The sequence below is a fragment of the Mirounga angustirostris genome, unplaced genomic scaffold, assembly GCF_029215605.1.
Source record: "Mirounga angustirostris isolate CCGP_5_RB_7025 unplaced genomic scaffold, mMirAng1.0.hap1 SCAF_7, whole genome shotgun sequence".
NCBI classification, from domain to species: Eukaryota; Metazoa; Chordata; class Mammalia; order Carnivora; family Phocidae; genus Mirounga; species Mirounga angustirostris.
The window spans coordinates 60,459,640-60,486,361 of NW_026991715.1; the positions used below are offsets into that span (position 1 = coordinate 60,459,640).

At 42.1% G+C, this 26,722-nt stretch overlaps 1 protein-coding gene across 1 annotated transcript; it reads left to right on the plus strand.

Annotated features, from left to right (window-relative positions):
* The first annotated feature begins 8,396 nt into the window (after positions 1–8,396).
* Positions 8,397–23,229, plus strand: BHMT (betaine--homocysteine S-methyltransferase). Its single transcript, XM_045897174.2, has 8 exons — positions 8,397–8,429; positions 9,828–9,960; positions 12,528–12,646; positions 14,018–14,209; positions 14,579–14,726; positions 17,888–18,070; positions 19,627–19,855; positions 21,969–23,229. Exons 1-8 carry the CDS (start codon positions 8,397–8,399, stop codon positions 22,153–22,155), a joined length of 1,224 nt encoding a protein of 407 aa, XP_045753130.1. The 3' UTR covers positions 22,156–23,229.
* The last annotated feature ends 3,493 nt before the right edge of the window (positions 23,230–26,722 follow it).

Consider the following 26,722-nt stretch of genomic DNA (forward strand, 5'->3'; position numbering starts at 1 on the left):
CCACAGCTGCGCACCAATAGCACCCTTCTCTGGTGCCACCTGAGTCATCCTGCTTGTGGCCCAAGGGGCTCACCTGGGCAGATGTGACCTCTGTTCCCACAGGCAAGTGACCAAAAATGTAAGAGAGGTAACATCCTCAAAGCAACCCTCAATTGCTTGGGGAACAGATCCAGTGGATTACTACTCCAGCATCCTGTTCTTCCAAGTAGACAATTCCAACAGATATTCTGGATGATTCTCAGGAGGCCCTATAGAAGAGGCAATGCAACCCCATTGCTTACAACTAGCAACCTTTATAGGACACCACATATGGACCTTACCCCTTGACTGCCTTACTCTTCCCACTTCTTCATTCAGGCTGCCTCAAGTCATGTCCCAGATAATCTTCCTGACACCAAAACCATATCTCAAAAGCCTAATTAAAAACATTATGATCTTAATTTTACATTAATTTTTAAAATATTTTATAGCTTACCCGTTTTTTAAAGATATAAGTAATTCATAGTTGTGTTCTAAAGTATGTTTACAAATTTATAAGTATTTTAAGACTTTGAACATATTTTCCTACTTCAGAATGTGATTGGGTTCCCAAACCGGCACAAAGTTCCTACTCTGGGAGAAGTGGGAAGGAGTGGTTGGGGAAGGATTTACTAGGGAAAACTTTGACCTGAATCTTAAAGAATAACCAACAATTCAAGGACAAGAAGCCCATTGCAGGTGGAAGAACAACAGAGCACAGTTTCAGCTTTCACCCGAACTCTATAGGGAGTTTTTTAGAGAGAGCTGGGGGTGGGGGAGGGGTGCAGGGGAAGAGAGAGAAAGAGAATCTCAAGCAGATTCGAGGACCAGCACACAGCCCAATACAGGGCTCTCACAACCCTGAGATCATAACCTGAGCCAAAATCAAAAGTCAGTGGTTTAACTAACTGAGCCAGCCAGGCACCTGAGCACCCAGCTCTTTAAAACCTAACTATGGGGATTTCTGAAAGCAGACTTGGTAAGACGGAAAAGAATAACTTCCCTCTGTCATCCCTAGAGGAAGACTGTTGGACACGCAAAGCAAAGAAGCAAGATCAGATTCATTTTATTTCAGAAGGAAATAAGACTAGATGGGTGGGCTGTTTCTAGATTTAACTTCTTTAGGATTTTTTGCTTTCTGTGGCATAACAAACCAACCCCAGAACCATCTGACCCAACATGGGATGAAGGTGAAGGGATTATCCCTAGAAAGCAGCAATTTGAAGGAAAAAGAGAAGAAGAGGGGGAAATTCCAAGTGATGGCCATGAGAGGAGTAGAGGAGGAGCTCTGGAGGCCAAGGTCACCGGGTGAGAGGGGCCATTCCTCTGTCAATCACTTGCTGCCTAATTTCTTCTGGCTGGTTCAACAAGTATTTATTGAGAGCCAGACACTACGCTTTCATACTTAGTTACACCTAGAAATAAATAATAGACTTTCCATTAATAATTGTTGAAAAATAAACAAAAATAATAGCAAGTGCAAAAGTATCATGTATTTAGAACTTGTGTATCCCCGCACCATATATAAATTATCTAATTCAGTGAGTAAACTGAACTGCCCCTTCTCGCATCTACAACCAAAATCTTCTCCAGGTAACATGCAGTGGGAACGACATAAAGCCCAAACCCAGCCTGGAAGGGCAAAAATGAAATGATTTCAGGTAGTCTATTGCTACATCCATACGTATACTCACATCCCTACAGAACTGGCTCAGGGCTCCCCAGCTCGGAAGTTTAGAAACAGAAGCCAGACATTTCTCATTGCCTCCTCTGTGGCTGCACTGGTTCTAGCCTCCATACTCTACCTGATATATTGTTTTTGCCCTTGTCCTATTGACAATCTAGTGTCAACCAGGAGCCTGAGTAGGCCTTCTAAAATGTATGTCAGTTGAGTGTGGGCTATACTTAGTGACTGGCTTCCAAAGAATAAAGAATAGAAAGGGGAAAATAGTAAGAGTGGAAAAACCTGGCAGACCCACCTGGACCAAATGACCAGGTTAGCATCACCTGCTCAGGGGGATATCGGGCAGCCCTGCTACAATGGAAGGAGAAAGCCCTTCACTTCTTTAGTATTCTTTCCCCAGATCCATTGCCCCACTCTAATCATAAGAAAAATATCAGACAAATCTAGACCGAGGGACAGTCTACAAAATACCTGATCGGTACTCCCCAAAATTGTCAAGGTCATGAAAAGCCAGGAAATATTGAGAAACAGTCACGGCCGAGAGGACCTGAAGGAGACATTAAGAACTAAATGCCATGCGGTATCCTGGATCGGATTCTGGGACAGAGAAAGGACATTAATGGAAAAACTGGTGAAAACTTTTTAAAGCCTGGAGTTGAGTTAATAGGAGTATACCAATGTTGGTTTCTCAGTTTTGAGAAAAGCACCATAGTAAGGTAGTATCTTCAGGGGAAACAAACTGGGTGAGGCAGCCTGCTTTTAGAAATCCTCGTAGCGGGGTGCCTGGGTGGCTCAGTCGTTAAGCGTCTGTTTTCAGCTCAGGTCATGATCCCAGGGTCCTAGGATCGAGCCCTGCATTGGGCTCCCCGCTCAGCGGGAAGCCTGCTTCTCCCTCTCCCACTCCCCCTGCTTGTGTTCCCTCTCTCACTGTGTCTCTCTCTGTCAAATAAATAAAAATTCTAAAAAGAAAGAAAGAAAGAAAGAAATCCTTGTAGCTAAGTTCGCAAGAGCTGTGTGCTCAGGACACCCGGGCGGCTCAGTTGGTTGAGCGTCTGCCTTCAGCTCAGGTCATGATCCTGGAGTCCCGGGATCAAGTCCCGCATCTGGCTCCCTGCTCAGCGGGGAGCCTGCTTCTCCCTCTCCCTCTGCCTGATGCTCCCCCTGCTTGTGCCCTCTCTCTGACAAATAAATAAATAAAATCTTAAAAAAAAAAAAAAAAAAAGCTGTGTGCTCCTATTAGGACCTCTATGTTGAGGAGGAGAAGATGAACTATCTGTTCTATAAACTTTTCTATAAACCTAAAGCTATTTCAAAATAAAAACCATTATTTTTCAAAAAGAAAGAAAAAACATAATGGTAGGAAAAACCCTCCCACGGCCCCCAGCTCCTGCAGGGTAACTGCCAACTCCTTACAGTGGCCTGTTGGCCCTGTTGAAAGATGTGACACCCTTCCTGGAATGACCTACTCCCCATCCCTGCTTTGTTTTTCTCCAGGGCATTATTTAACCTTTCCTGACATATATATAACTTAGCCATTTTGTGTGTTGTCTTTCTCCTCTCCCTACCCACACTCAGCCACACACACACACACACACACACACACACACACACACACACCAGAATGTAAACAACAGGGCAGCGAGAAATGTTGTCTCTTTTGTTCACCAGGGAGAATAAAGAAGGACTCGATAATTATTTGTTGAAGAAATTAATGAGTGCATGGGTCAATCAATCTCTTCTCCCTGAAAACCCTTATGACTTAGAACTCGAGAACACACTTGATTGTTTTAAGTTCAAAACTAAAATGATTACATGGAGAAAGCAAATGAATATTGATGGTCCAAAGTTAACTAGTCTTCTAGATTTCCTAGATAGATATTTATTCAAATGTATGAAATAATGTAGGTAGAAAGCTGTTCATTTCCATTTTATTTGAAGTGGCAAAGCCTGGAAATAATGTTACTACCCATCAACAGGGACAGGCTAAATAAATCCTGCTACATTATGCAATAAAATATTAAGCCATTTAAAAAAAAGAGGAAGCTCCTTGCCTATTAATGTGAAATGATTGAGAAGATATGTTAAGGGGAAAAAAAAAGCAAGCAAAATAAAGACCAGGGTCCATGGTGCACTACTGGTCGGTTAAGTGGGGGGAGGGGGGGGCCAAAATGTTCATACCTATTTGGTGTATGTGCATAAAATATTTCTGAATGGTCACAAAAGAACTGGAACATTGGTGGACTGGAGTTGGGTGCCATGAGGGACAGGATGCCCTTTTTTAATTTCTGAATTTTGGACCAAGTGAACATCTTACCTATTTTAATTAACTCATTAATTAAAATGAAATTAACTTTAATTTTTTTTTAAAGATTTTATTTATTTATTTGACAGAGAGAGGCACAGCGAGAGAGGGAACACAAGCAGGGGGAGTGGGAGAGGGAGAAGCAGGCTTCCCGCTGAGCGGGGAGCCCAATGTGGGGCTCGATCCCAGGACCCTGGGATCATGACCTGAGCCGAAGGCAGATGCTTAACGACTGAGCCACCCAGGCGTCCCTGAAATTAACTTTTAAAAAAATGGATCTTCTACACATTATGCAATGCTGATCTAACAGCCATTTAAAAATAAAATGAGGGGCGCCTGGGTGGCTCAGTCCGTTAAGCGACTGCCTTCTGCTCAGGTCATGATCCTGGAGTCCCTGGATTGAGTCCCGCATCGGGCTCCCTGCTTGGCAGGGAGTCTGCTTCTCCCTCTGACCCTCCCCCCTCTCATGAGCTCTCTTTCTCTCTCATTCTGTCTCAAATAAATAAATAAAATCTTTAAAAAATAAAAAAATAAAAATAAAACGAAACTGACACCCTGAAATAGCGTTTTAATTTTTTCTTTTTACTGTTTATTCTAGATCATGCTGGTATAGTTAATCTCATTAACAATTCATGACCTTTTGAATTTTGGGTACTGTTTGTATATGTTAAGTACTGAATTTATTTTTCAAAATGGATTACTTTTATAATAAGAAAACAATTAGAGTTAATTCTGTCTGCCTGAGTCATTCCCCACCACCAGTAAAATGACTGTATTCAAAATCTGGACTGGCTTATTTTAGATTTCTTTAGTTTATTTAGTTCATTGGACTTTTTGTGGGATACACAAAAGTCCAAGAAGCTGTTTTATGTCATTTTTATTTTTGTTGTTAACTTCTTATTCGAGTATAAGATACATTCAAAAAACAGTACATATGTTGTAAGTGTACAGCTTAGTGAATATTCATAAGCTGAACACAAGTGCATAGCGCTAAGGTAAAAAAATAGACTATTATCAGCATCCCAAAAGTACCCCATTCCCTCCTCATCACTCTGCCCTCCCCCTCGGGTAATCAATAATGTGACTTCTAAGAGGATGGCTTAGTTTTGCCTGGTTTTGTACATCATGTAACTATAATCTTACAGGGTTGCCCTTTTGTGTCTGGCTTCTCTAACTCAACACTGTTTGTGAGCTTCATCCGTATCGTCGCATGTGGTTATAAGTGAACTATTTCGCATTGGGTACAGCACTCCCTTGTTTAACTATGTCACAATTCATTGATCTATTCTATCGCTGATGGGCGTTTGAGTACTTTTCAGTTTGGGCCATTTATGAACAGTCCTGTAAAGGTCTTTTGAGGAATGCTCACACGTTTCCACCAGGAGTAGAACTGCTGGACAGAGATACGTGCAGCTCTAAAAGACACTGGCCAAACATTGTTTTCTAAACAGTTGTGCCGATTTATGCTCCCACCAGCAGCAATGAGAGTTCCAGTCAGTCCCCAACATCTCATATTTTCCATTTCAGCTCTTCTGGTGCATGTGTATGGTATCATTGGAAGCAGGTTTCTGAAAGTACCAGATTTTTTCCAAAATTCTTTAAGCTGGGTAAGTTATAAAAAAGTTGAGGTGGAGAAGTGGAATTTAGAGAGAACCTCATTTTTTTTATGGATGCCCTTTTTTACTCTTTGGGGTTCTTTTTATACGCCTATGTTAAGTTGAAAAATATATATGTTCCTATATTCTTGAGGTTCAGAAGCTGGTGGGTGATGCCAATTTTGCTATTTAGAAATATGTTATTATTTTTCTATATCAACTGAGGGCTGTGTACTGGTAAGAATCTTAAAATAGACTAAAGTCAAGTACCAGTTGACTCCAAAGAAGGTGTTTGAAACACTGTATGAATGAAACATTTAAAGGTTTATCGAATGAATAAATGGGGTTTTAAGTAGAGCAAAGCACCGGCAGAAAACAGAATGACAACCTCCGTTTGAAGGTTATAAAACTGAAGATTCAGGGTGGATCTCCAGCTCTAACCCTCCTTCTTCTCTTCAGGATTTACTTAACCCCAAACAGCTTTGTAAGAGGCCAAAGCCTTCAGTGTTATGACCTCGGTCATCTCATTGCTCTAGCAGAGAACAGAGAACATGGGCAGCCTCCCAAGAACAGCTATTACAGAATTCACTCCCCAGGTGGTATGCAAGTGAACTTAGTCCTTTGGGAATGGGGCAAAGGAAGTTTAGAAGTCACACTGATAACTGCTCTAGCTTTCTGACCTCATAGTTCTTGAGTGCAAAGTGAGGGTGCCTACCTCACAGAGTTGTGAGGGGTAAACAATACTGTGTATGTAAAAGGCCTAATAGAGTGCCTCGCACATAGTAAACAGTGAACTGTGGATATTATTATTTATTGTGGAACTACTAGGTGACTGAATTCTGTTTAATGGCCCTAACTGGGATGGGGGTGGGGAGGTATGATAGCAAACTGAGAAGCTGTGGAAAAAACAAAAATATTTCAACTGCCCATAAATTATTTTGGAAAAGTTGGAGGTGGACAAGTGTTTAAATAACTAAAACTTCCTATATTTAAATACAAATCCTTATCCATACATGTAATACACTTAGGTATGCATAGAGTTCCTCTGGAAGACTAGGGAATAATGGTTACCTCCGGGAGGACTTGTACTGGGAGGAGCAGCTGGGGAAAGACTTTTTAAAATTTTGCCATGTGTCTATATTATCTACTAAAAATTCACAATTCATTTTTAAATTAAATGCTAATGTTTTAAAATCTCTCTTAAGTTTTGCTAAATTTGGAACGCTGAAATTGAGAACGTCTGCGTTCAGCTTTTACTGTCAGAGCCCTGATACCACCCCCTAGCGCCTGGTACTCACCACTACATCTACTCCCAGCCGCCACAGCTGTTCCGAAGCTGTTCTTTTCTCCAATACTCATCAGGGTACAACTATAAGTATTCAGTGCATTAACTAAACTATTAGCTACTCAGACAGTCCATGCTTTAATGGTCGAAAAAGCATTGGGAAGGATGACATTACCTCATGCCTCATTCTTGCTGGGCAACTGAAACATTACATTATTTAAATTACAATATATGCATCCATCATTCTTACATTTTTTTTTTCCATTTTCAACTTGACAGTTATCACAACCAAAAGGACTTTTCTACTTTCTCAGTTGTATCTCGAGTGCACATCATCTTAAAAACTAAATTTCTATTAATTCATCATTTGCTACAGTAATTTCCTTCTTTGCATATGTTGAAATGGAAGCTATTGTTGCACATACAAAATTTCCTTGTGTGCTTTTGTTTGGGTAAAAGGTTCTGAACTCTGTTTCAAGATTTCTAGTTGTCCTCTAGGATACTTACTGTCATGTTGTAGATTTTTTAAAGTAATGTTTTTTATTATTTTAAAATCTGTGTGTTCTCATTGTAAACATATTTTGGAAAATACAGTAAAATATAATGAATGAAGGAAGAGCAAACCCGAATTCCACCATCGTCAGATAATTACTATTAACATTTCCAACTATTTCCTTCCAGTTTTTCTGATGCCTATAGGTTTTTACACACAGTTTTTGAACTGAATTTTGAAGTGTCTAAGGTGTATTTCCACTATGATATATAGATGTTAGAAGTCTGTCCTGGTTAAATATTGCAAAGCTATTCTTACAAGAAACTACTGTGTTATTAGAAACTGCACCGCATTTTGGGGTATAAGGGCAGATGGTCATTTTGAACATACCCACTAATTCAGAGTTCCTATCAGACCCTTCTGTAAATGCTACATTTGCATTTTGTTGCGTAACTACTGGATGTATTTCACGGCGATCACACTTCAGACTGAAGTTCTTTCAGGGCATCGCATCCTCATTCAATAACCTTGTATCCTGGCCTTTGACAAATATTTGTGCATGAATGGAATTCTTAGGGGCCTCCTCTGGTGTCTGAAGTGGGTAATGTCCAGACAAGAGAGAGGTAAATCAGGGTCGGGGCCCCTTTATGCGGTGGGGGAGCTGGGGTGGGGAGGTGCCGTGCATAGGTAAGGTAGAAACCTGAGCGAGTGGCAACCTCATTATTATTTTTTCTTATTTTACTTGTCTTGTGTGTTCACCGATTTGAGAGGACAGTCTCAATCATCTCCGCAGGGCAATTGCCCAACTAGCCGCCAGGCCTCAATAAAAAACGCTGGGGAGGCGTGTTCCCACGCAAGGCCCGTGTTGGACGGGCTAAGGCTGGAGAAACCCACCCCGCGCTCAGCACACAGTATAAAGAGCCTGCCCACCGCGGTGGGGCAGCTCCCGGATTCGCGCGGGGTAACGCACCGTTCGTCGGTCCGCATCCGTGCCTAGCATCCGTCTGGACACCTCGAAGATGGCACCCGTTGGGGGCAAAAAGACCAAGAGGGTGAGTCTGCGGGGGGAACCCGAGGGCGTTCTCCATCTCTGCGGGGGCTCTAAGTCTCGGCCCACCGGCCCCATACCCCAGCCTCAGGAAGTGCAGAGGGGTCCTCGGAGCCCGGCTGTGACCAGAGGTGCTCCCATAACTTCTCGGCAGGACTCCAAGGTGCCTCTGAGCTCCCCCCAACACCCCTGCCCATAGCCCGAGCGCGCCCTAGATCTACGTGACCCCGGACTCGAGGACACCCCCAGAACTCCAAGACTCCCAACATCTTCTGAGTCCCGCATCCCAACACGAGAGCACTCCCAGAGAAGTGCGGCTCCTAGACCCAAATGCACGACGTTTCTCCCCCACAGCGGGGGGACTAGGGGCCTCCTTAGGGCGCGCCCCAGCCACCCCGCGTCTGTGCCTGCGCTGCCATGCGCGCCCCTTTGCGCCCTCCGCGGGCCGGCCAGGGAGGCGCGCGGCCCGGGCTCCGACCGTTTCCCGCCCCCGCCCCGACGGGTGCCGCGGAATCCCGGGGCCGCCTCCCTGCCGGGTGCTTGCGTGCAAGCTTCCCGGTCCCGCCGCAGCAACAAGGCTAACGCGTTGGTTGGGCCATGGTAAGTTTTCGCCCACAGTTTGGTTTCTGCGATCACAACAAAATGTACCATTCAATCCGGCGGGGGTGAACGGGCCCAGGGGCTGTAAGATATTGAATTAAGGGCTGTTAATAAGATTTAAAAACCAAAAACCCAGCAGCTCCAGCACCTGATTAATGACACTCATATCTCTTCCCTAGTTGGGATGAGTGTTTCAATCCAGACTAGATTGGGGGGTGGATGGATGGACGGAAGGATGTATAGATGGATGGAGCAGACAGACAGACTGACCGCCAGACTATGGTTGGGTTGGTGGGAAAAGAGGCACGGAGGGAGGAGGGAATATACTTGACCCCGGGGTGTCAAAGTGCCCTGCCCCCGCCTGGCTGACAGAGGCCCCCAGGGAGACAGCCGGGGTCAAGGCCAACTGTAAGGACTGCTTATCCATAGAACAGGAAGACTAGCTTTCACCATTCTAAGAATGTGTGCTTGAGTATTCATTTGAAGCTTTACAATAAAACCTTTTCCTTCTCTAAATAGATAAATTAAAAAATCTTTTTTAAAAATTAAAATTTTAAATTCTTTAATGTGTTCTGAAAAACCCTCACCCCCAGCACATGTATACACACATTTTCATTATGTGAAATGAAAATGGAAATTCTGATTGTTTGCCTTATAGTCATGAATTTATAAATACATGTACTTTCTGAGAATTCTAAAGAAATCATACGTCTCAAGAATATGATAGCAAAAGTACTAAAAATAGAAAATTGTCTTAAAAACTGAAGTAACTCCTTTCCTTCCCCCTCATCTATAATTTTAGGGCATCCTAGAACGTTTAAACTCTGGAGAAGTTGTGATTGGAGATGGAGGGTTTGTCTTTGCACTCGAGAAGAGGGGCTACGTGAAGGCAGGCCCCTGGACCCCAGAAGCTGCTGTGGAACATCCAGAAGCAGGTTGGTGCATAGCTCTATTCTAAGTTCTCATGAAAGAGCACTGCAGTGATGGCCTAGGAGCATACTATCAAACAGATACATTTATGGTACATTTCCCAACATCTATTATTGCCTGCTGGGCACTGTGCTAGGTATGTAAGGACAGATTCACATGTTGGATGATCACAGTTTATTTTTCATAAGAGTTTTTCAGTTTATTCATAAGAGACAGAGAGAGAGAGGCAGAGGCAGAGGGAGTGCCCAAGTCACATTTTTTAAAGTTTTTTAAAGTTATACAATGGAGGAGCTCAAGAGAAACTGCTCTGATATTGCTTTTGACTTTCTTAATACAGAAACAGCACGTTTATCTCCTGGCCATCTGTTTCTTGAGAATTTGGGGCTTATTTGAGTGCACTAATTCTCCTACTAAAGTCAATGCCAGAAGTTGTGGTTCTTGCACCCAGTGGAATCAGCATAGAATTCAGCAAAGAATTAAGGTTGCTGGATCTGGGAGGCGGGGTTTGGGGGAATCTGAATTCATATTCATTGCCCCCAGGTGAGTCTAAGTTGGGTCACACTTGAGAAGCACTGCAGCTTTAAGAAGCATGGTAGAACAATCAAATCGATTAAGATCAAGGGGTTGGGCCGCTACCCTCTAGGAAAATCTAATAAAAGGGTGTAAAATGCCATGTAAAACGTACATATGCACAATTTGCACACCATTCCAGGGTTTTTTTAACAGTCTCTGGAAATCCACCCAAGGACCAGCTGGGTGGACTTCCTGTTTAGAAACCATTTCCTCCTAGTGTATGGGGACCTCATCGATAGGCCCTTCGTACTAATCCAACCACTGAAGCTCTGTGTTTGATCGATGAACAGGGGCTCCAAATAAAATGTCTTTAATTGGTTCTGTTGCTAATTAAAACATGTCTGAAGCTTCCTCATTAGGCATGCTTTTAAGTTCCCTCTCAGAACTAGAGATTCCACGCTTAGAAACCCATTTTCTGGGGCGCCTGGCTGGCTCAGTCATTAAGCGTCTGCCTTTGGCTCAGGTCATGATCCCAGGATCCTGGGATCGAGCCCCGCTTCAGGTTCCCTGCTCTGCGGGAGGCCTGCTTCTCCCTCTCCCCTTCCCCCTGCTTGTGTTCCCTCTCTCGCTGTCAAATAAATAAATAAAATCTTAAAAAAAAAAAAAAGAAAGAAACCCATGTTCTGAAATTCAGATGAATCCTGGCCTCACTGATTTGTTCATTTAAAAACCACACTGAGCTTCCTATGTTCTCTGCATTGTACTAGGCCTCCGGGATGCAAAGGTACCAGACGAAAGGGCTAGGAACTCCAGTGTCCTAAAAATTTCCAAGCCTCTAATGTAGTCACTCCTAGATCTTTGGCTTTGAAAGGCCACTAAAATTTCAAAATAGATTTCAGGGGCTGATACAGGATTGCTGATTTCTTACTTTGTGCAGTTAATTCTCCTGACAAAAATGAACACCTGCTAAGTCTCCCTAGCATTTTATAAAAAGAGCATTTTCCCCAGTCACTCGGAATGGTGGTTCTCAGCAAAATGGAAGATAAAAATCAGCTTCCAACTAAATTAGAATATCTGTGGACTTGACCCCAGCATCCATTATTTTTAAAAAAGCTTACAGGGTGTCTAATGGGCCACCAGAGTTTAGGACCACTATTTTAGAGCAAAGGATAATCCCTTACATTGAATATAATTGGTTATATGGGGGGGAAATGCCCCATCATATTTTCTTTAGCCTGTGAAAACTTTGCTATTTGTTTTTTGTTTTGTTTTGTTTTTTAAAGATTTTATTTATTTATTCATGAGAGACAGAGAGAGAGAGAGAGGCAGAGGGAGAAGCAGGCTCCCAAGGAGCAGGGAGCCCGATGCGGGACCCAATCCCAGGACCCTGGGATCATGACCCGAGCCAAAGGCAGACGCTTAACCATCTGAGCCACCCAGGCGCCCGAAAACTTTGCTATTTGACACTCATCCATGGACCTATGCTTAGGAGCCTTGTTCTAGTTCTTATTCCACTCTACTACCAAAATTATCTTTCAAATACACAGAGCTAATCACATCATTTAACTGTTTACGAAATGCTGCTGTTTCCCCATACCTGTGGTCTGAAGCCTAGACTCCTTGAGATGATGTGCTAGGGCCACTTGCACTCTGCAGCCCAGCCTCCTCTCCAACTGCATCTCCTACTACTTCTCTGATACATCCTCAACTCCACCTGCGGCACCCCCAAATGCCAAGCCTATTCCTGCCTCCTTCTTTTTGTTCAAACCCTTCCCTCAGTAGGGAATGCTTTTCCCCACCTTCTCTGCCCAACAAAAATGTTGAATGATTCCTCCCCTGTGGACCTCCCTCTTCCCTTCGCCCCACATCCACGGTAGAAATAATCTCTTCTCCGTAGCAAGAGCCCCCAGATCTACCTCTCATTCGCTCTCAGGATGCGCTCGTGCCAAGCAAAGAATGCAAGCAGATATTTTCATATCTGTTTATCTGGTAGTCTTTTGAAAGCATCAAGGGTTATAAACTGATAGTAATTAATACCTTTCCTCATTCAATCTCCCAGTTCGCCAGCTTCATCGAGAGTTCCTCAGAGCTGGATCCAATGTCATGCAAACCTTCACCTTTTATGCAAGTGAAGACAAACTGGAGAACAGGGGAAACTATGTTGCAGAGAAAATATCTGTGAGTAAAGCCATACCTGGCATTCTTAGAAGGGCACAGTAGACACACATGTCATCACCAAAGCTCTCATAGAGAAAAATGTTGAGTTTTTAGATACTACAGAAATGCGATATGTGTGATACAGGATTGCTGATTTCTTATGTTGTGCAGTTAATTCTCCTGACAAAAACGAACACCTGCTAAATCTCACTAGCGTTTTATAAAAAGAAACTTTTCCCACTCAGAATGTAGTTTTTAGATAATATAGAAATATGTATGAATAACTCTTTTATTTTATTTTATTATGTTATGTTAATCACCATACATTACTGTGTGAATAACTCTTTGAGGTTTTAGCTGGAGTCCCCAAAATTGACAGAAAGGCATTTAATGAAGCATATCAAAGAAGATGTAGTTAATGATTAATGATTCTCCCAGTCTCCTAAGTTGCTGAGTGGGTATCCTTACGAATTCTTACATCCTTACAGTTTTTTAATGTGGGACAATGTAGGAGAAAGGTCAAAGGCACAAGGAAGGGCACAGTGACCCTGGAAACTTCCTGACTCAGCTATCAACTGTGTCATGTTGGGCAAACCATTTACCTATGCCGTCAAAGTGACAATTTCTCAATCCCTATAATGAAAAAGTTTTGTTTTTTGTTTTGTTTGTTGTTTTGTTTTTTTTTAAAGTGGGCTCCACGCGTAGCATGAAACCCAACGCAGGGCTTGAGTTCACAACCATGAGATTGAGACCTGAGCTGAGATCAGGAGTCAGATGCTTAACTGACTGAGCCACCCAGGCACCACAAAACAAGAAGTTCTAAAATTCCCTAAGTCTGTGTGAGCTACAGCACTGGGGTTTATTGAAGACAAGTGTCAATTTTTAATGTCTAAGTAATTAGAAAATACCATGCGATACATTTATCCTTTAAGAAAATACATAATGACAGTGCTCGCTTCGGCAGCACATATACTAAGAAAATACATAATGACAAAAATTCATGAATTCTGTAGTCATTTTAATTACAGTTTATTCTTGTTGATCTTAAGAGCAAATCATCATCATCACCACCACTATTTGCTAGGTATTTTTCTAAGTGCAGCTTAGGCACTGGAAGGTACCAGATCCTTTTATGTAAAGATTTTTATTCTCTCACAGAGCTTTGGTATGTAATATCCTAGATACCATCATTAGATTTAGTGTTTTCATTACTATTATTGGTGGTGGTGTTACTGCAAATTGCTCAGCTTGGTAAATTGAACTATTCTATCACTGTCATCTTCTAGAATAATCTCTCTACGGTAACAGCCAACTGAAATGTGGACATTTGAATAATAATTTGGTTTCAATTCTGCGTGAAAATATAGATATATCCTATTTCACCCATTTTAGGGGCAGAAAGTCAATGAAGCTGCTTGTGACATTGCCCGGCAAGTGGCTGATGAGGGAGACGCTTTGGTGGCAGGAGGCGTGAGTCAAACACCTTCATACCTTAGTTGCAAGAGTGAAACTGAAGTTAAAAAAGTATTTCAGCAACAGTTAGAGGTCTTTATGAAGAAGAACGTGGACTTCTTGATTGCCGAGGTAAACAAAGATGTGACCAAAGATGAGACATACGCACTTAGTACATTTTCTCTACCTTGTGCTTTCATGAGGAGGATGTGAAATTAGTTGCCAGTCATGGCTAGTAAATATTTAGTTTTAAAATCTTTTTTCCAATTTAGGGCTTCTACTGAATTTGATTCAGTTAATCTAATGAAGTGTTCTTCAAACCTTTTGACTGCAGTTCACAGTAATCACCCTTCTATTCCATTAAAAAAAAAATGCTAATGGGTCACAACTCAAAGTTTGAAGACCACTCATCTAGTGATCATTTTTAAGCACTAAAATAAGTTTTCTAATCATCTGGGAGAAACAAGATAAAAAAAGTATCTTAACCTGATCTCATTTCAGTATTTCGAGCATGTTGAAGAGGCTGTGTGGGCAGTGGAAGCCTTGAAAACATCTGGGAAACCTGTGGCAGCAACCATGTGCATCGGCCCAGAGGGAGATTTGCATGGCGTGAGCCCTGGCGAATGTGCAGTGCGCCTGGTTAAAGCAGGTGATAATGGATTTTGACCGGTTTGCCGTTAGTGAGTCTTTTAAAACTACGTACAAATGCAGGTCCACCTATGAATCATTATATACTACTTTTGTTAAAGGAAAACCATTAATGTGCTTTCCTAGGAGTATTGATAATATCATTATTGACTCCTAAAGAGAAAAAAGTAAAATAAAGAAAAAATATATATACACACACATATACCAGCCTTTTGAAAGGGGCAACTGGACCTATGCTGAAGGTGTAACACCTAGAAATGGGAAGAATTTCAGTAAATCAAAAGGAGCATGAGGAAAAAGTGTGTTTTATTTTAGCCTTAAGTTGAGGTCTTTAGACAATAACTTTTAAGTCAGTTGCCTTCTTTGCCAAAGTTCTTCCCTTTTCATAAATTCCTGATATGCTTTGCTTTTTGTAACTGGTATAATAAATTTAAAATTTTTTTCGGTATGAAATAGGGGCCATGTAATTTGTCTTTTTAAATAATTTCCATTCCTAACATGGGGTTTCATTTCAATTAGGGAAAACTCACAGACTGTTTTCAAAGCTGCCTCATTTTTATTTATTTTTTATTTTTTTAAAGATTTTATTTATTTGAGAGAGAATGAGAGAAAGAGAAAGAACATGAGAGGGGGAAGGGTCAGAGGGAGAAGCAGACTCCCTGCCGAGCAGGGAGCCCGATGCAGGACTCGATCCTGGGACTCCAGGATCATGACCTGAGCCGAAGGCAGTCGCTTAACCAACTGAGCCACCCAGGCGCCCAAAGCTGCCTCATTTTTAATTCAAAGAGCTGCTCAGTGTCAGTGGAAGAGTCCAACTCATTCTGTGGAACAGGGAGATTTTGATTGGCTATGTTTAATTTCTGATTGTTAGCCAACTCCTGATATTTCATGAAAGTCACTGAATATTTGTCCTTAACAGTAACAATTAAATTTAGGAATGAAACTAAATAATCCTAACTTTTTACTGGAAATATAAAAATGGGGGGAGGGAAGAAGCAAGTTAACTTGTTTCAGGAAGATCAGAGGAGGCTTTCATCACCCCATTGTTAACCAGCAGAGATTCTTGGCCTGCATCGAGTTATTCCCTGACCATTCCATTCAAGGTAGGTGGCCACAGTGTTTGACATCACTACACGCTATTTATATTCTTTGTAGCGCTTGCCGCTTGTCTCATTTGTTTATCTCTTTAATGTCTGACTCACTAGACTGTAAGATCAAAGAGGGCAGAGACTATGTTTGTTTGGCTCAACTTTGAGTGCCCTGTGCCCTAGCGCAGCACTTGGCACAAAATAGGTCCTCAATAAATATCCGCCTAATAAATCTCGTCCATCTTCCAATGTCAGTTCAAATTCTACCTCCACGTCCCCTTACATGATCCTCCCTACCCCAAGTGAACACGCCTTCCTCTCAGCAAATGTAAGATTTTCTACTTATACCACTCATTTGGAATATCCTCAGTCGACATTTTCTAATCTGTGAGAATGTTAGTAGAACGTTCCGTAGTGAAATACATTTAGAAAATTCTGTGTTAGGGGCCCCTGGGTGGCACAGTCCTGTAGGCATCCAACTGTTGGTTTTGGCTTAGGGTCATGAGATGGAGCCCCACATCAGGCTGAGATTCTCTCTCCTTCTCCCTTTGTTCCTCCTGCTCATGTGCGCTCTCTCTCAAATAAATAAATAAATCTTAAAAAAAGAAAGAAAGAAAATGCTGTATTAAACCAAGTTAAGCAGGTCTCTTTACAACAGAATTTCTCAGAGCCTTAGTGCTCACTTAGGCTGCACATATACTAAAATTGGAACAATACACAGAATTTCTCAGGCCTGACAGGTTTGTATATATTGACAGTCTCCAAAAAAGGGACAAAGTAAATACCTACTTCCTAACTTAATTGATCATAGAACCTTACTTTCATGGAGCAAACCTAGGGAAGCCCTGTGCTAAATAATGAAGTCCTTGGTGTCAGGGACTATGTCTTATATTTTTATTTTTCTATAGCCCCTTAGAAGGACCCTTATACCTAATAGACATCCAGTAAGTAGCCAACCTATGATTAATTCATTATTGTAATGAAGTCAAGCAAGGAAAGAGAAACGCTGGCAGAACATCCAAAAAATTAAAAAAAAAAGGGGGGGGGGAAGGAGAAGAAGAAAGAAAAAGGTAGTCAAGATCCAAGTGAAGATGTTAACTGAGCTGTTGAATGTACAAGTCTGGGACCCAAAGGAAAGGTCCGGGTTAGAGAGAGAAGTCTGGAGAGTTCTTGATATAGTTCATACTGAGAGCCCTGAGACTGGAAAGGAAGTAGAGGTGAAGAAGAGAAGATGGCTCACGGGAATCCTGTGACACTGCAGGATTGAAAGGTTCGGTCGTGAGTGGGGGCTCAGCACCTAACATCCAAAGAAAGCAGCCAGCAAGGTGGGAGCAACACTCAGAGAGCATGAGAAGCCAAGAGAAGGGGAGTGTTGATGAAGGAAGGGATGGTCCAGCAGATTGAATGCTGCCAAGACGTGGAGTAAGATGAGAACAAAGAATCAGCTACTGGCTTTGGCAAGATTGAGGTCATTGGTGCTCTTGACCCAAAAAAACAAAACAAAACAAAACAAAACAACCCAACAACAACAAGAAAAAACCTGATTCAGAAGAATAACAGGAGGCAGGATTGGAACAAGAACAAAGGAGCAAACTGTACACCCAGCCCAGTGAGGACCACTGAGACGCTTGCCACTGAATCTGGATTGGTGATATTATTAAATTGGCCTGCTAAAAGGAAACATTGTTCCTCAAATGAGTGGTATGATAACCACAGGTGCAACTGAGCAGCTGGGAGTGCTGAAAAATTAGTATGAAAGACTGAAAAATTGACTTCTAAATTATGGAGTTAAAAAAAACTCTAATAATGAGTTTCTGGAAAAAAGAGGGACAGCCAAGTGTGCATAAATGACACTAACATTGTAACAGATTCTTCAAAACACCTTTCACAGAAAGCCCTTGCTGCCTATTAGCAATCACTCCCACCCAAAGGTAAGATAGGTTTGCAAGGAAGCAAGAACCAAAGGTTGTATTCACAATTCACTGTTCCAAATAAAAGCTCCCTGATTAAGGGAGGAGAACTGAGCCTACCTATCTGATGAATCCCTAAAGCTAAATTGTTCTTCCACTTGCAGGAGCTTCCATCGTTGGCGTGAACTGCCATTTTGATCCCAAAATTAGTTTACAAACAGTGAAGCTCATGAAAGAAGGCTTGGAGGCTGCCCGACTGAAAGCCCACCTGATGAGTCAGCCATTGGCCTACCACACTCCTGACTGCAACAAACAGGGATTCATCGATCTACCGGAATTCCCCTTTGGTAAGACAGACGTTTTATAAATCATCTCAATGTCTTGATGTTTGACAAATTTCCAAATCTATAGCCATAGAGCTTTCTCGTAGTAAAGAAATGGCAGCATGTCTCATCTCTTGCCCCCAGCTTCCCTCCCTACAGCCAAAAACTCCTTGATATTGGACCACAGTAGAAGGAAAAGATAGAACCAGTAAGCAAAAAAGACCTCTGAACCTTTTACCTGTAGTTTGGTAAAAAGGATGCCCTTCCAGGTGAGATCAGCAAAGGTAGTGGCCCTGGTTCCAGCTCTGTTGCCAAATCATAAACCCTTAGTTCTTCTAGATCTTAATTTTCTCATCAGAAAAATTAAAAGGATAGACCAATTTATGTCCAAGACACTTTTCTCCTATTCTGAATGTTGCTCAGATACTGTAGAGTTTTGGGGGGAAGGGAAGATGCCATCACTGGGTCACTGCATAATAAAGCTGGACGACGAGACCAAGCAGATGAAGTGAGGGTGGACTTGCAGTCAGGGAAAAGTGAGAAAGCACGTTTGGGAAGTGGGGGTGAGTCTACCTGAAAATCAAGCCAGAGAGGGCCACAGCCTGGCCAGCCTCCTATTCCATTCTAAGGTCCTTAGATCATGTACTATATTTTATAGGGACCCTCAGATATTATAAGAACCCTGGAGGAATGGCAAGGCATTGGGTTTTTCCCCATATAACAAATTTTTGCAAAATTTAGGACTTTTAAACAATAAACAGTTATTATATCTCAGAGTTGCTGTGGGTCATGAATTTGGGAGCAGCCTAGCTGGATAGTTTTTGCTCAGGGTCCCTTACAAGTTTGCGGTCCAGATATTGGTCAGGTCTGTAGTCATCTGAAGGCCTGATGAGAGCTAGGGAGTCTACTTCCAATCTCCCTTTGTTGGCTGTTGGGCATAGATGTTTGTTTCTTGCTGTCTGTTGGCTGGAGGCCTCAGTCCCTTCGCTTATGGGCCTTCCCACTGTGATGCTTGAGTATTCTTACACCATGGCTGCTGTTCTAAGAATAAGAGAGACTGAGGCAGAAACCATAATGGCTTGTGTAACCCAGCCTCAGAAGTCACTAATGATCCCTGCTGACATACTCTATTGGTCTCGCAGACCAACCTGATATGAGAGGGGACGGGATCATTGGGAACTATCTTGAAGGTTGGCTACCACAGCATTTAATACTGGAAATGCAAACACAAATTACCCAATAGTTTTTTAAAGTTAAGAATTAGATATTGACAACTTATTTAATTCCATTATTGAAAATTACATACCTATTATGGCTGTTTATTTTGAATATTTATTTATTTATTTATTTATACTTTATTTATTTATTTGACAGAGAGAGACACAGCGAGAGAGGGAACACAAGCAGGGGGAGTGGGAGAGGGAGAAGCAGGCCTCCTGCCAAGCAGGGAGCCCGATGCGGGACTCGATCCCAAGACCCTGGGATCATGACCTGAGCCGAAGGCAGACGCTTAACGACAGAGCCACCCAGGCGTCCCTTGAATATTTTTTTAAATAAAGAATTCACTCCATTTATTATAGGACTGGAGCCCAGAGTTGCAACCAGATGGGATATTCAAAAATATGCCAGAGAGGCCTACAATCTGGGGATCAGGTACATTGGCGGGTGCTGTGGATTTGAGGCCTACCACATCAGGGCAATTGCAGAGGAGCTGGCCCCCGAAAGGGGCTTTTTGCCCCCAGCTTCGGAAAAGCATGGCAGCTGGGGAAGTGGTTTGGACATGCACACCAAACCGTGGATTAGAGCAAGGTGAGAACTTTTCAACTATATTTGCCAAACCAAATCATTTCAATTGTGAATATGTTCAAGTGATGTTATAACAAAGAATATAGCTAATTTGCTGTGTGATGATACTCAGTTATTCCCCTTAAATTCTTTCACAGAAAAAAAAAATTCTTTCACAGAGGTATTTACAGAATAACCTTAGGTAGTGATTTCTGGAGAAGGCTTTAAGATTTAGCATATAAATAATGCAAGTTGCAATGAAATGTGATTTCATGCTCTGGGATAGTACCATGTGGTGGACCCTCAACAACATTGAATTAACTGGTTGTTAAGATTTAAGTATAAGCTACATAAAACAAATATTAACTAAGTGCCTGTTCCGTGCCAAGCACAATTCTTGGAGCTGGGAAGACAGTGGTGAATAAGATAGGTCTTTGCCCTCAGCACTTACACTCCAGTGGGGAAGATGAACAATAAACAAACTGATTTTATATCAGGCAATGTGCAGAGCACTGGGAAAATAAATGAAGAGCTGTCCAGAGAATCGCAGAGTCTACTGGGGAAAACGGATAAGAAAGTCAATGGATTACACTGTAGTAACTGCTTTGGTAGAGGCGCAGATTTAAAAAGTAACAAGAGAATGGCTATCTCTGCCTAACAGAAAGATACTTTTTTTTATTTATTTGAGAGAGAGAACATGAGAGAGGGGAGGGTCAGAGGGAGAAGCAGACTCCCCGCCGAGCAGGGAGCCCGACGCGGGGCTCGATCCCGGGACTCCGGGACCAGGACCCGAGCCGAAGGCAGACGCTCAGCCAACCGAGCCACCCAGACGTCCCCAGAAAGATGTTTTAGAAGAAGGGATTTGGGGGGCTGTATTTTGAAGGGCTAACTAGCCACGAGATAAAGCAGGGGCTGAATGAAGGATGAACACCCAAGCAGGGGGAGTAGGTGCCCTCTGTTCAGCACATTGACTCTGCACAACTCTATCAGACACTGTTGCGGATGCTGAGGTAGCAAGAACAAGGCACAGCCCTGGCCCCAAGGAGGTAACGGTCTAGTAGGCAGAGAGATAAACAGGTAAGTTCAAACTGGCATAGTAAGTTCAAGTATGAAGACATGCACAGGTGCTGTGGGGCCTGAGCTAATGCCCACGGGGGCAAAAGGCAGAGGAGGGTTAACGAAGAATTTCTAAGAGAGCGGATGCCTGGGCTGAATTTTGAAGGACGAGTTACATACCAGACAAGGGAAGAGCCTACATGAGAGCTCTGAGAGGTGGAAAGAGAATGGTGTACTGAGAAACCAGAAGTGTGGGACTATCAGAGACAGAATTTGATAGCAGACACACCTCAGGACTGGGAGGCGGACTTTTATGTGTTCTCATGAGTTATGTATGACCTTATCACACGGGAGGATCTCAAGCGGTCCCAGGTTAGGTTTGCAAGTTTGAATAGCCTTGAGACAGAGAAAACTGTGAGGAAGCCTTTGCTAGAATTGTATCGGATGTGATGAGGCCTGAACTGGGAGACAGTGAAATAGAAAGGAGGAGGAGGCTGGATCTGCAGGGTGAGACATGCAGAAGTGATGCGGGGTTTGAGGAGCTCAGCTGCCTCGTGAGGTAGAGTGCCAGAAAGTTAGGATGGGGGAGTAGGGTAAAGTCGACAGAGAATGTCCCTATCCTGAATTCTTAGCTTTTGATCCCTATGCAGATATTTTAAAAAATAATTTTGGGAACGCCTGCGTGGCACAGTCGGTTAAGCATCCAACTCTTGGTTTCAGCTCAGATCGTGATCTCAGGGTGGTGAGATCTAGGCCCACATCAGGCTCTGTGCTCAGCATGGAGTCTGCTTGAGATTCTCTCTCCCTCTCCCTCTGCCCCTCCCGCTCGTGCTCTCTCTCTCTCTCTCTAAAATAAATACATAAAATAATTAAAAATAAAAATTAAATAAAAAATAATAATTTCAAAGTAATTTTAGACCGATAGATCCTGAAAAAAAGTTTTAGTCCAGATTAATAAATGTGTTTTAATGGACATACTCTCAAGAGTCCAAAGACAGCTCTGTAGAGGTATTCTAGCCCAGTGACACATAGACACTGATACTCAGGAAGGAGTCTAATGCTGTGTGTTTTGTTCACCCAGGGCCAGGAAGGAATACTGGGAGAATCTTCGGATAGCCTCGGGCAGGCCATACAACCCTTCAATGTCAAAGCCTGACGCCTGGGGAGTGACCAAAGGAACAGCTGCGCTGATGCAGCAGAAAGAAGCCACAACTGAGCAGCAGCTGAAAGAGCTCTTTGAAAAACAGAAATTTAAATCTGCACAGTAGCCTCAAAGGAACCCATTTTTAGTGACTTCTATGTTTGGGCCACAGTTCCCCAAAATAAGGAAAAGATGGTTTAAAAGTAATGCTTATGTTAATGCCAGGCTACATATAAAATTGGTAGTAGCTAAACAAAACAGAACTACAAATAGCACTTGACAATTTTAAAAGTATATTTTAGAAATTTACTTAGAAGCAAAATAAGTAAGAAGTAAATCTTAAACAGGTTCCCTATACCACACATAAGGTATTAGGGAAATCACTGCGGCCAATGAGAAGTAATTCAGATATTCATTCCCACTTTAGTTAGTTGCAGGTTAGCAAGGAGGATGAGATGTGAGCTGACATGACTGAGACAGATAAAGTGCTATAGGGAAGTGACTTCCAAGTTCTATTGAACATGACCCTTAGTAAGAAACAAAAGTCATGTAATAACCCAATAAAACACATACCATATAACCACTGAAATAAAATGTGAGCCATTTTGGTATTTTCTATTCCATTCCTTTCCATCCTATCTCACTGATAAAACATGCCTGCTGAGACCCTTCAAATTGATTTTATGACCCAACAGTTTGAAAAACACTATCATGGAACACTTCAGATATGGGCACTTTGCTATTTCTTTAAGTTTGTTCTTAGAAAGTCAATCGTATGAGACATCATCAGTAAGTATCAAAAGACCAGAGTCATCCTCTCAGAGTTCAAGAGTTGTTCTCTCTTACCTGACCCATTACTATCACTAAGAAACATACAGACCAGTGGGGAGGGGAAAGAAGACATCAGTATCTAGGCTTTCTCCATCCCGCCCAAAACTGGATCCACCTAAAAGCTTTCAGTCAGTAAGGCCAAGGAACAATGAGCTTGTGTTACCTTGGTAGCTTAAAAAAAAAAAAAAAAGTATAATAAAGAAAAAAATAGGGATTCTCCAAACTCTATCCAAGTTTCCTAGATTGAGAACTATGATATTTTTACCTGATAACGTCTACTCTCCAATGAGAGCTCAAGCCCCAAGATGATATTAACATACACATGGCTACTCTATTAAGAGTTCATGATGCTGGGGTGCCTGGGTGGCTCAGTCGTTAAGCTTCTGCCTTTGGCTCGGGTCATGATCACGGGATCCTGGGACCAAGCCCCGCATCAGGCTCCCTGCTCGCGGGAAGCCTGCTTCTCCCTCTCCCACTCCCCCTGCTTATGTTGCCTCTCTCGCTGTGTCTCTCTCTGTCAAATAAATAAAATCTTAAAAAAAAAAAGTTCATGATGCTTTCTACTCATTCTTTGTTTAGCTGTTTCAAAACTAATTTATTCAGCTATTTGTATTTGATTCTTATTTCCATTGTGTAATTTACTTAAGTTTTACATGAAATTTCTGTGCCTCAGTTTATTCATCTCAACCTTCCTACTTCGCAAGTATTTGAGTTTTAAAGGAGAAGGCAGCAGTATTTAAGGGGAAAGCTATTTCTAGAATTTTCTTACCAAGATAATTAGTAATCCACCCCTCATCCTCCAGTGCACAGAAATAGAGCCAAAGCGGCATGGCTTTCAGAGGCTGCATGTGGCTGAGGAGCAATAAAAGGAGAGTAAATGCTATTTTTTCTTTTTTTTACAAAGTTGCTACCTACCATTTCTCTCAAATCAGTTTCAATATTTCATATTTCATTCATAGATGATAGAAACTTTTATTCAACTTACTGTTCTATTACTATGTAAGATGGATGCCCGTTTAATACTCTTTTCAGAACTTTATTGCCACACAAAACATGATATCTTTCTACCATTCTCATGTCCTTTGATTTAATCATTCTTATATCCTTCTATTTAAAAAATATTTCCCTCAAGGGGCACCTGGGTGGCTCAGTTGTTAAGCCTCTGCCTTCGGCTCAGGTCATGATCCCAGGGTCCTGGGATCAAGTCCCGCATCGGGCTCCCTGCTCTGCGGGGAGCCTGCTTCTCCCTCTCCCACTCCCCTTGCTTGTGTTCTCTCTCTCGCTGTCTCTGTCAAATAAATAAATAAAATCTTAAAAAAAAAAAAAATTCCCTCAAAAGACCTATATTGGGGCGCCTGGGTGGCTCAGTTGGTTAAGCGACTGCCTTCGGCTCAGGTCATGATCCTGGAGTCCCTGAATCGAGTCCCGCATCAGGCTCCCTGCTCGGCAGGGAGCCTGCTTCTCCCTCTGAACCTCCCCCCTCTCATGTGCTCTCTGTCTCTCTCATTCTCTGTCTCAAAAAAAAAAAAAAAAAAAAAAAAAAAAAAATCTTAAAAAAAAAAAAGACCTATATTGGATATGCTTTTCTAAAACTGTATGACAACACTGCCTCCTAGCGGCAGATTTTCTATTTTGAAAATTTTTTTGAAATTCAACCATTCCACCAAGTGCATATGTTTTATTTCCCGAAATCTTGTTCGATAAAAGTCTTTTTTTAATACCTAGGGGTTTCTTCAAGTTAATTTCTCACAGGTAAAGGTATTTTTATAGAATCAGCCAAAGGGACCCTAGAGATCAGGAGTCCAAACTCTCCCATTTAAGGGTAAGATTCCTAAGACAGGATGCCAAATCAGAAAGGGCTTCTTACTAGTCCCAGACTGCCAAGAAAGATGGTTTTAGTTTGGACTGTTGGTAGAAGGACAATGGAACCGGGACATATAGTTCACAAAACTAAGGAGTTCATCCTCCCAGCCAGGAAATAAAAATCTTTGCATTACTCAGAGTCAGTGTAAACTCACTAAACACATGGTGTGCAGTTTATGGCCCTGCGCTTCTTTACACTGTAGCAAAGCCAAAAGCCTTTCCGAAAAAAGCCATGGGAATACAAACCCACAATGGAGACAGAACCGGACAGGAAGGAACCAAAGTTTCAGTTTCTAATTTCTCCAGAGGGGGGCAGCAGGTCACCGGTGGGGAAAGCCTGAGGAGCTCTATTTTGCTTTGACGTTAAGCTATTTCATCAGAAGAAGCTAACATCAAATGGCAGAAATATCTGTAGCCCTCCTTTCTGTTTTGGTCAGTTTTTTCCTAAGATACATGGATCTTTGAATCCCATCCAGAACAACTCACCCAGCAAAGAAAGCCTTATATGTGCCCATTTTCGCCAGAGATCTATCCTTTTTCCCCAGCTTTGAACACAGCTTAGCTGAGAGCATTACACAGACTGTTTTCCCAAATAGCCTCCTGTCAGTGGATAACATCCCCTTGCCCAGTGTGGAGCCTTTATGTGTTACCTGCCAGGTAGACAACCCTAATTCTTACACAATAAAGGAAGGAGAAGTCAGTCTGAAGAGAGAAAAACAGAAGATGCCTACCAACTGCTTCAGGAGTAATAGGTCTGACAGTTCGGCTAAACAACAGAGTTAGAGACAGCAAGGCCCGGCACTTCTAAACATCTTCAGGAAAAATTTAATGTTAGTGTGTGGACGGAAAACCTGATAGACAGCCAAATATGAAGACTTCTCACAGATGGTGGCAGGAAGGGGAGGGTCACTTGGTGAAAAGCGGCTGGGAGTGTGGGCAGGGAAAGGAGTAGATAGAAAATGCCTCCAGTTTTCCAGCAGCTAGAGGCATTCTGTTGGCCTTGGACAGATAGAAAAATCAAAGGGATGGAAAGGGAGAGACAGAGGGCATTATTCGTGCTGCTGTGAGCTACAGAAATAATGCCAATTTGAGTACAGCAAAACCAAACAGGTTAATTTACATGCCACTAAATCAAAGGCATGATCATTTTAACACACGGTTTGACTGACATATTCGTGGAAGTCCCTATGTAAATTTTTGCAAGGAGTTTTCAAGGGAAACATTAAGCTTATTTTTAACAAAAATCTATTTCTACTAAGATAATATTTTTAGTAGTCATCACTTACATGCAAACTGTTAATGTACCACTTATGAATTATTCCTCTTTATTCCTTCACACAAGTTCAGTGAGACCTCTACTCGGCCTCATTTTGTGGTTATTTGTTCCAATCTACTCCATGGCCTTGAAAGGAAAAAGCTGAGTATCTCCGAAAATAGTTCAAACTTTCCCCCCCCCCCCCCCGATTCATCCTGGCCATTCTTCCAATTATTCTGACTTAATGAGATTTTACTGTTCTTTGGAAAGGTTAATGTCTCAACATATGAATTTGCTTAGTGGAATTCAGCCGTTTCCCACAAACGCTAGTGTAATGTAGCAGAAAAAGCAATGAATAAATTTAGAATCAGGAATTTGGGGTACAAGGCTTGCTTGGCCCCTACTATAGTGTTACAACCACTGGATAAATCACATCGCTTCTCTGACCTTCAATTTTCTCATCCATATGATGACAAATCTCTAACACCTTGCTGAGAAAAACTCCACAATTTTCTGTTTCTAATTCGATGGTATAGATAAGCAATAGCCCCATCGTTGTGAACAAATATTTACTGAGCGCCACTTGGTGGTATGTTTCCAGCAGACTTAACTGTTAATTAATTATTCCCCTGACTACACAGACAGCAGACTAAAACAAATAACATTGTTCAGAGGGCAGGGAAAATGTTATTAGCCTAGACTCGGCCTGGCACTGGGAAATGAAAAATGTCATTCCTCTCCACAG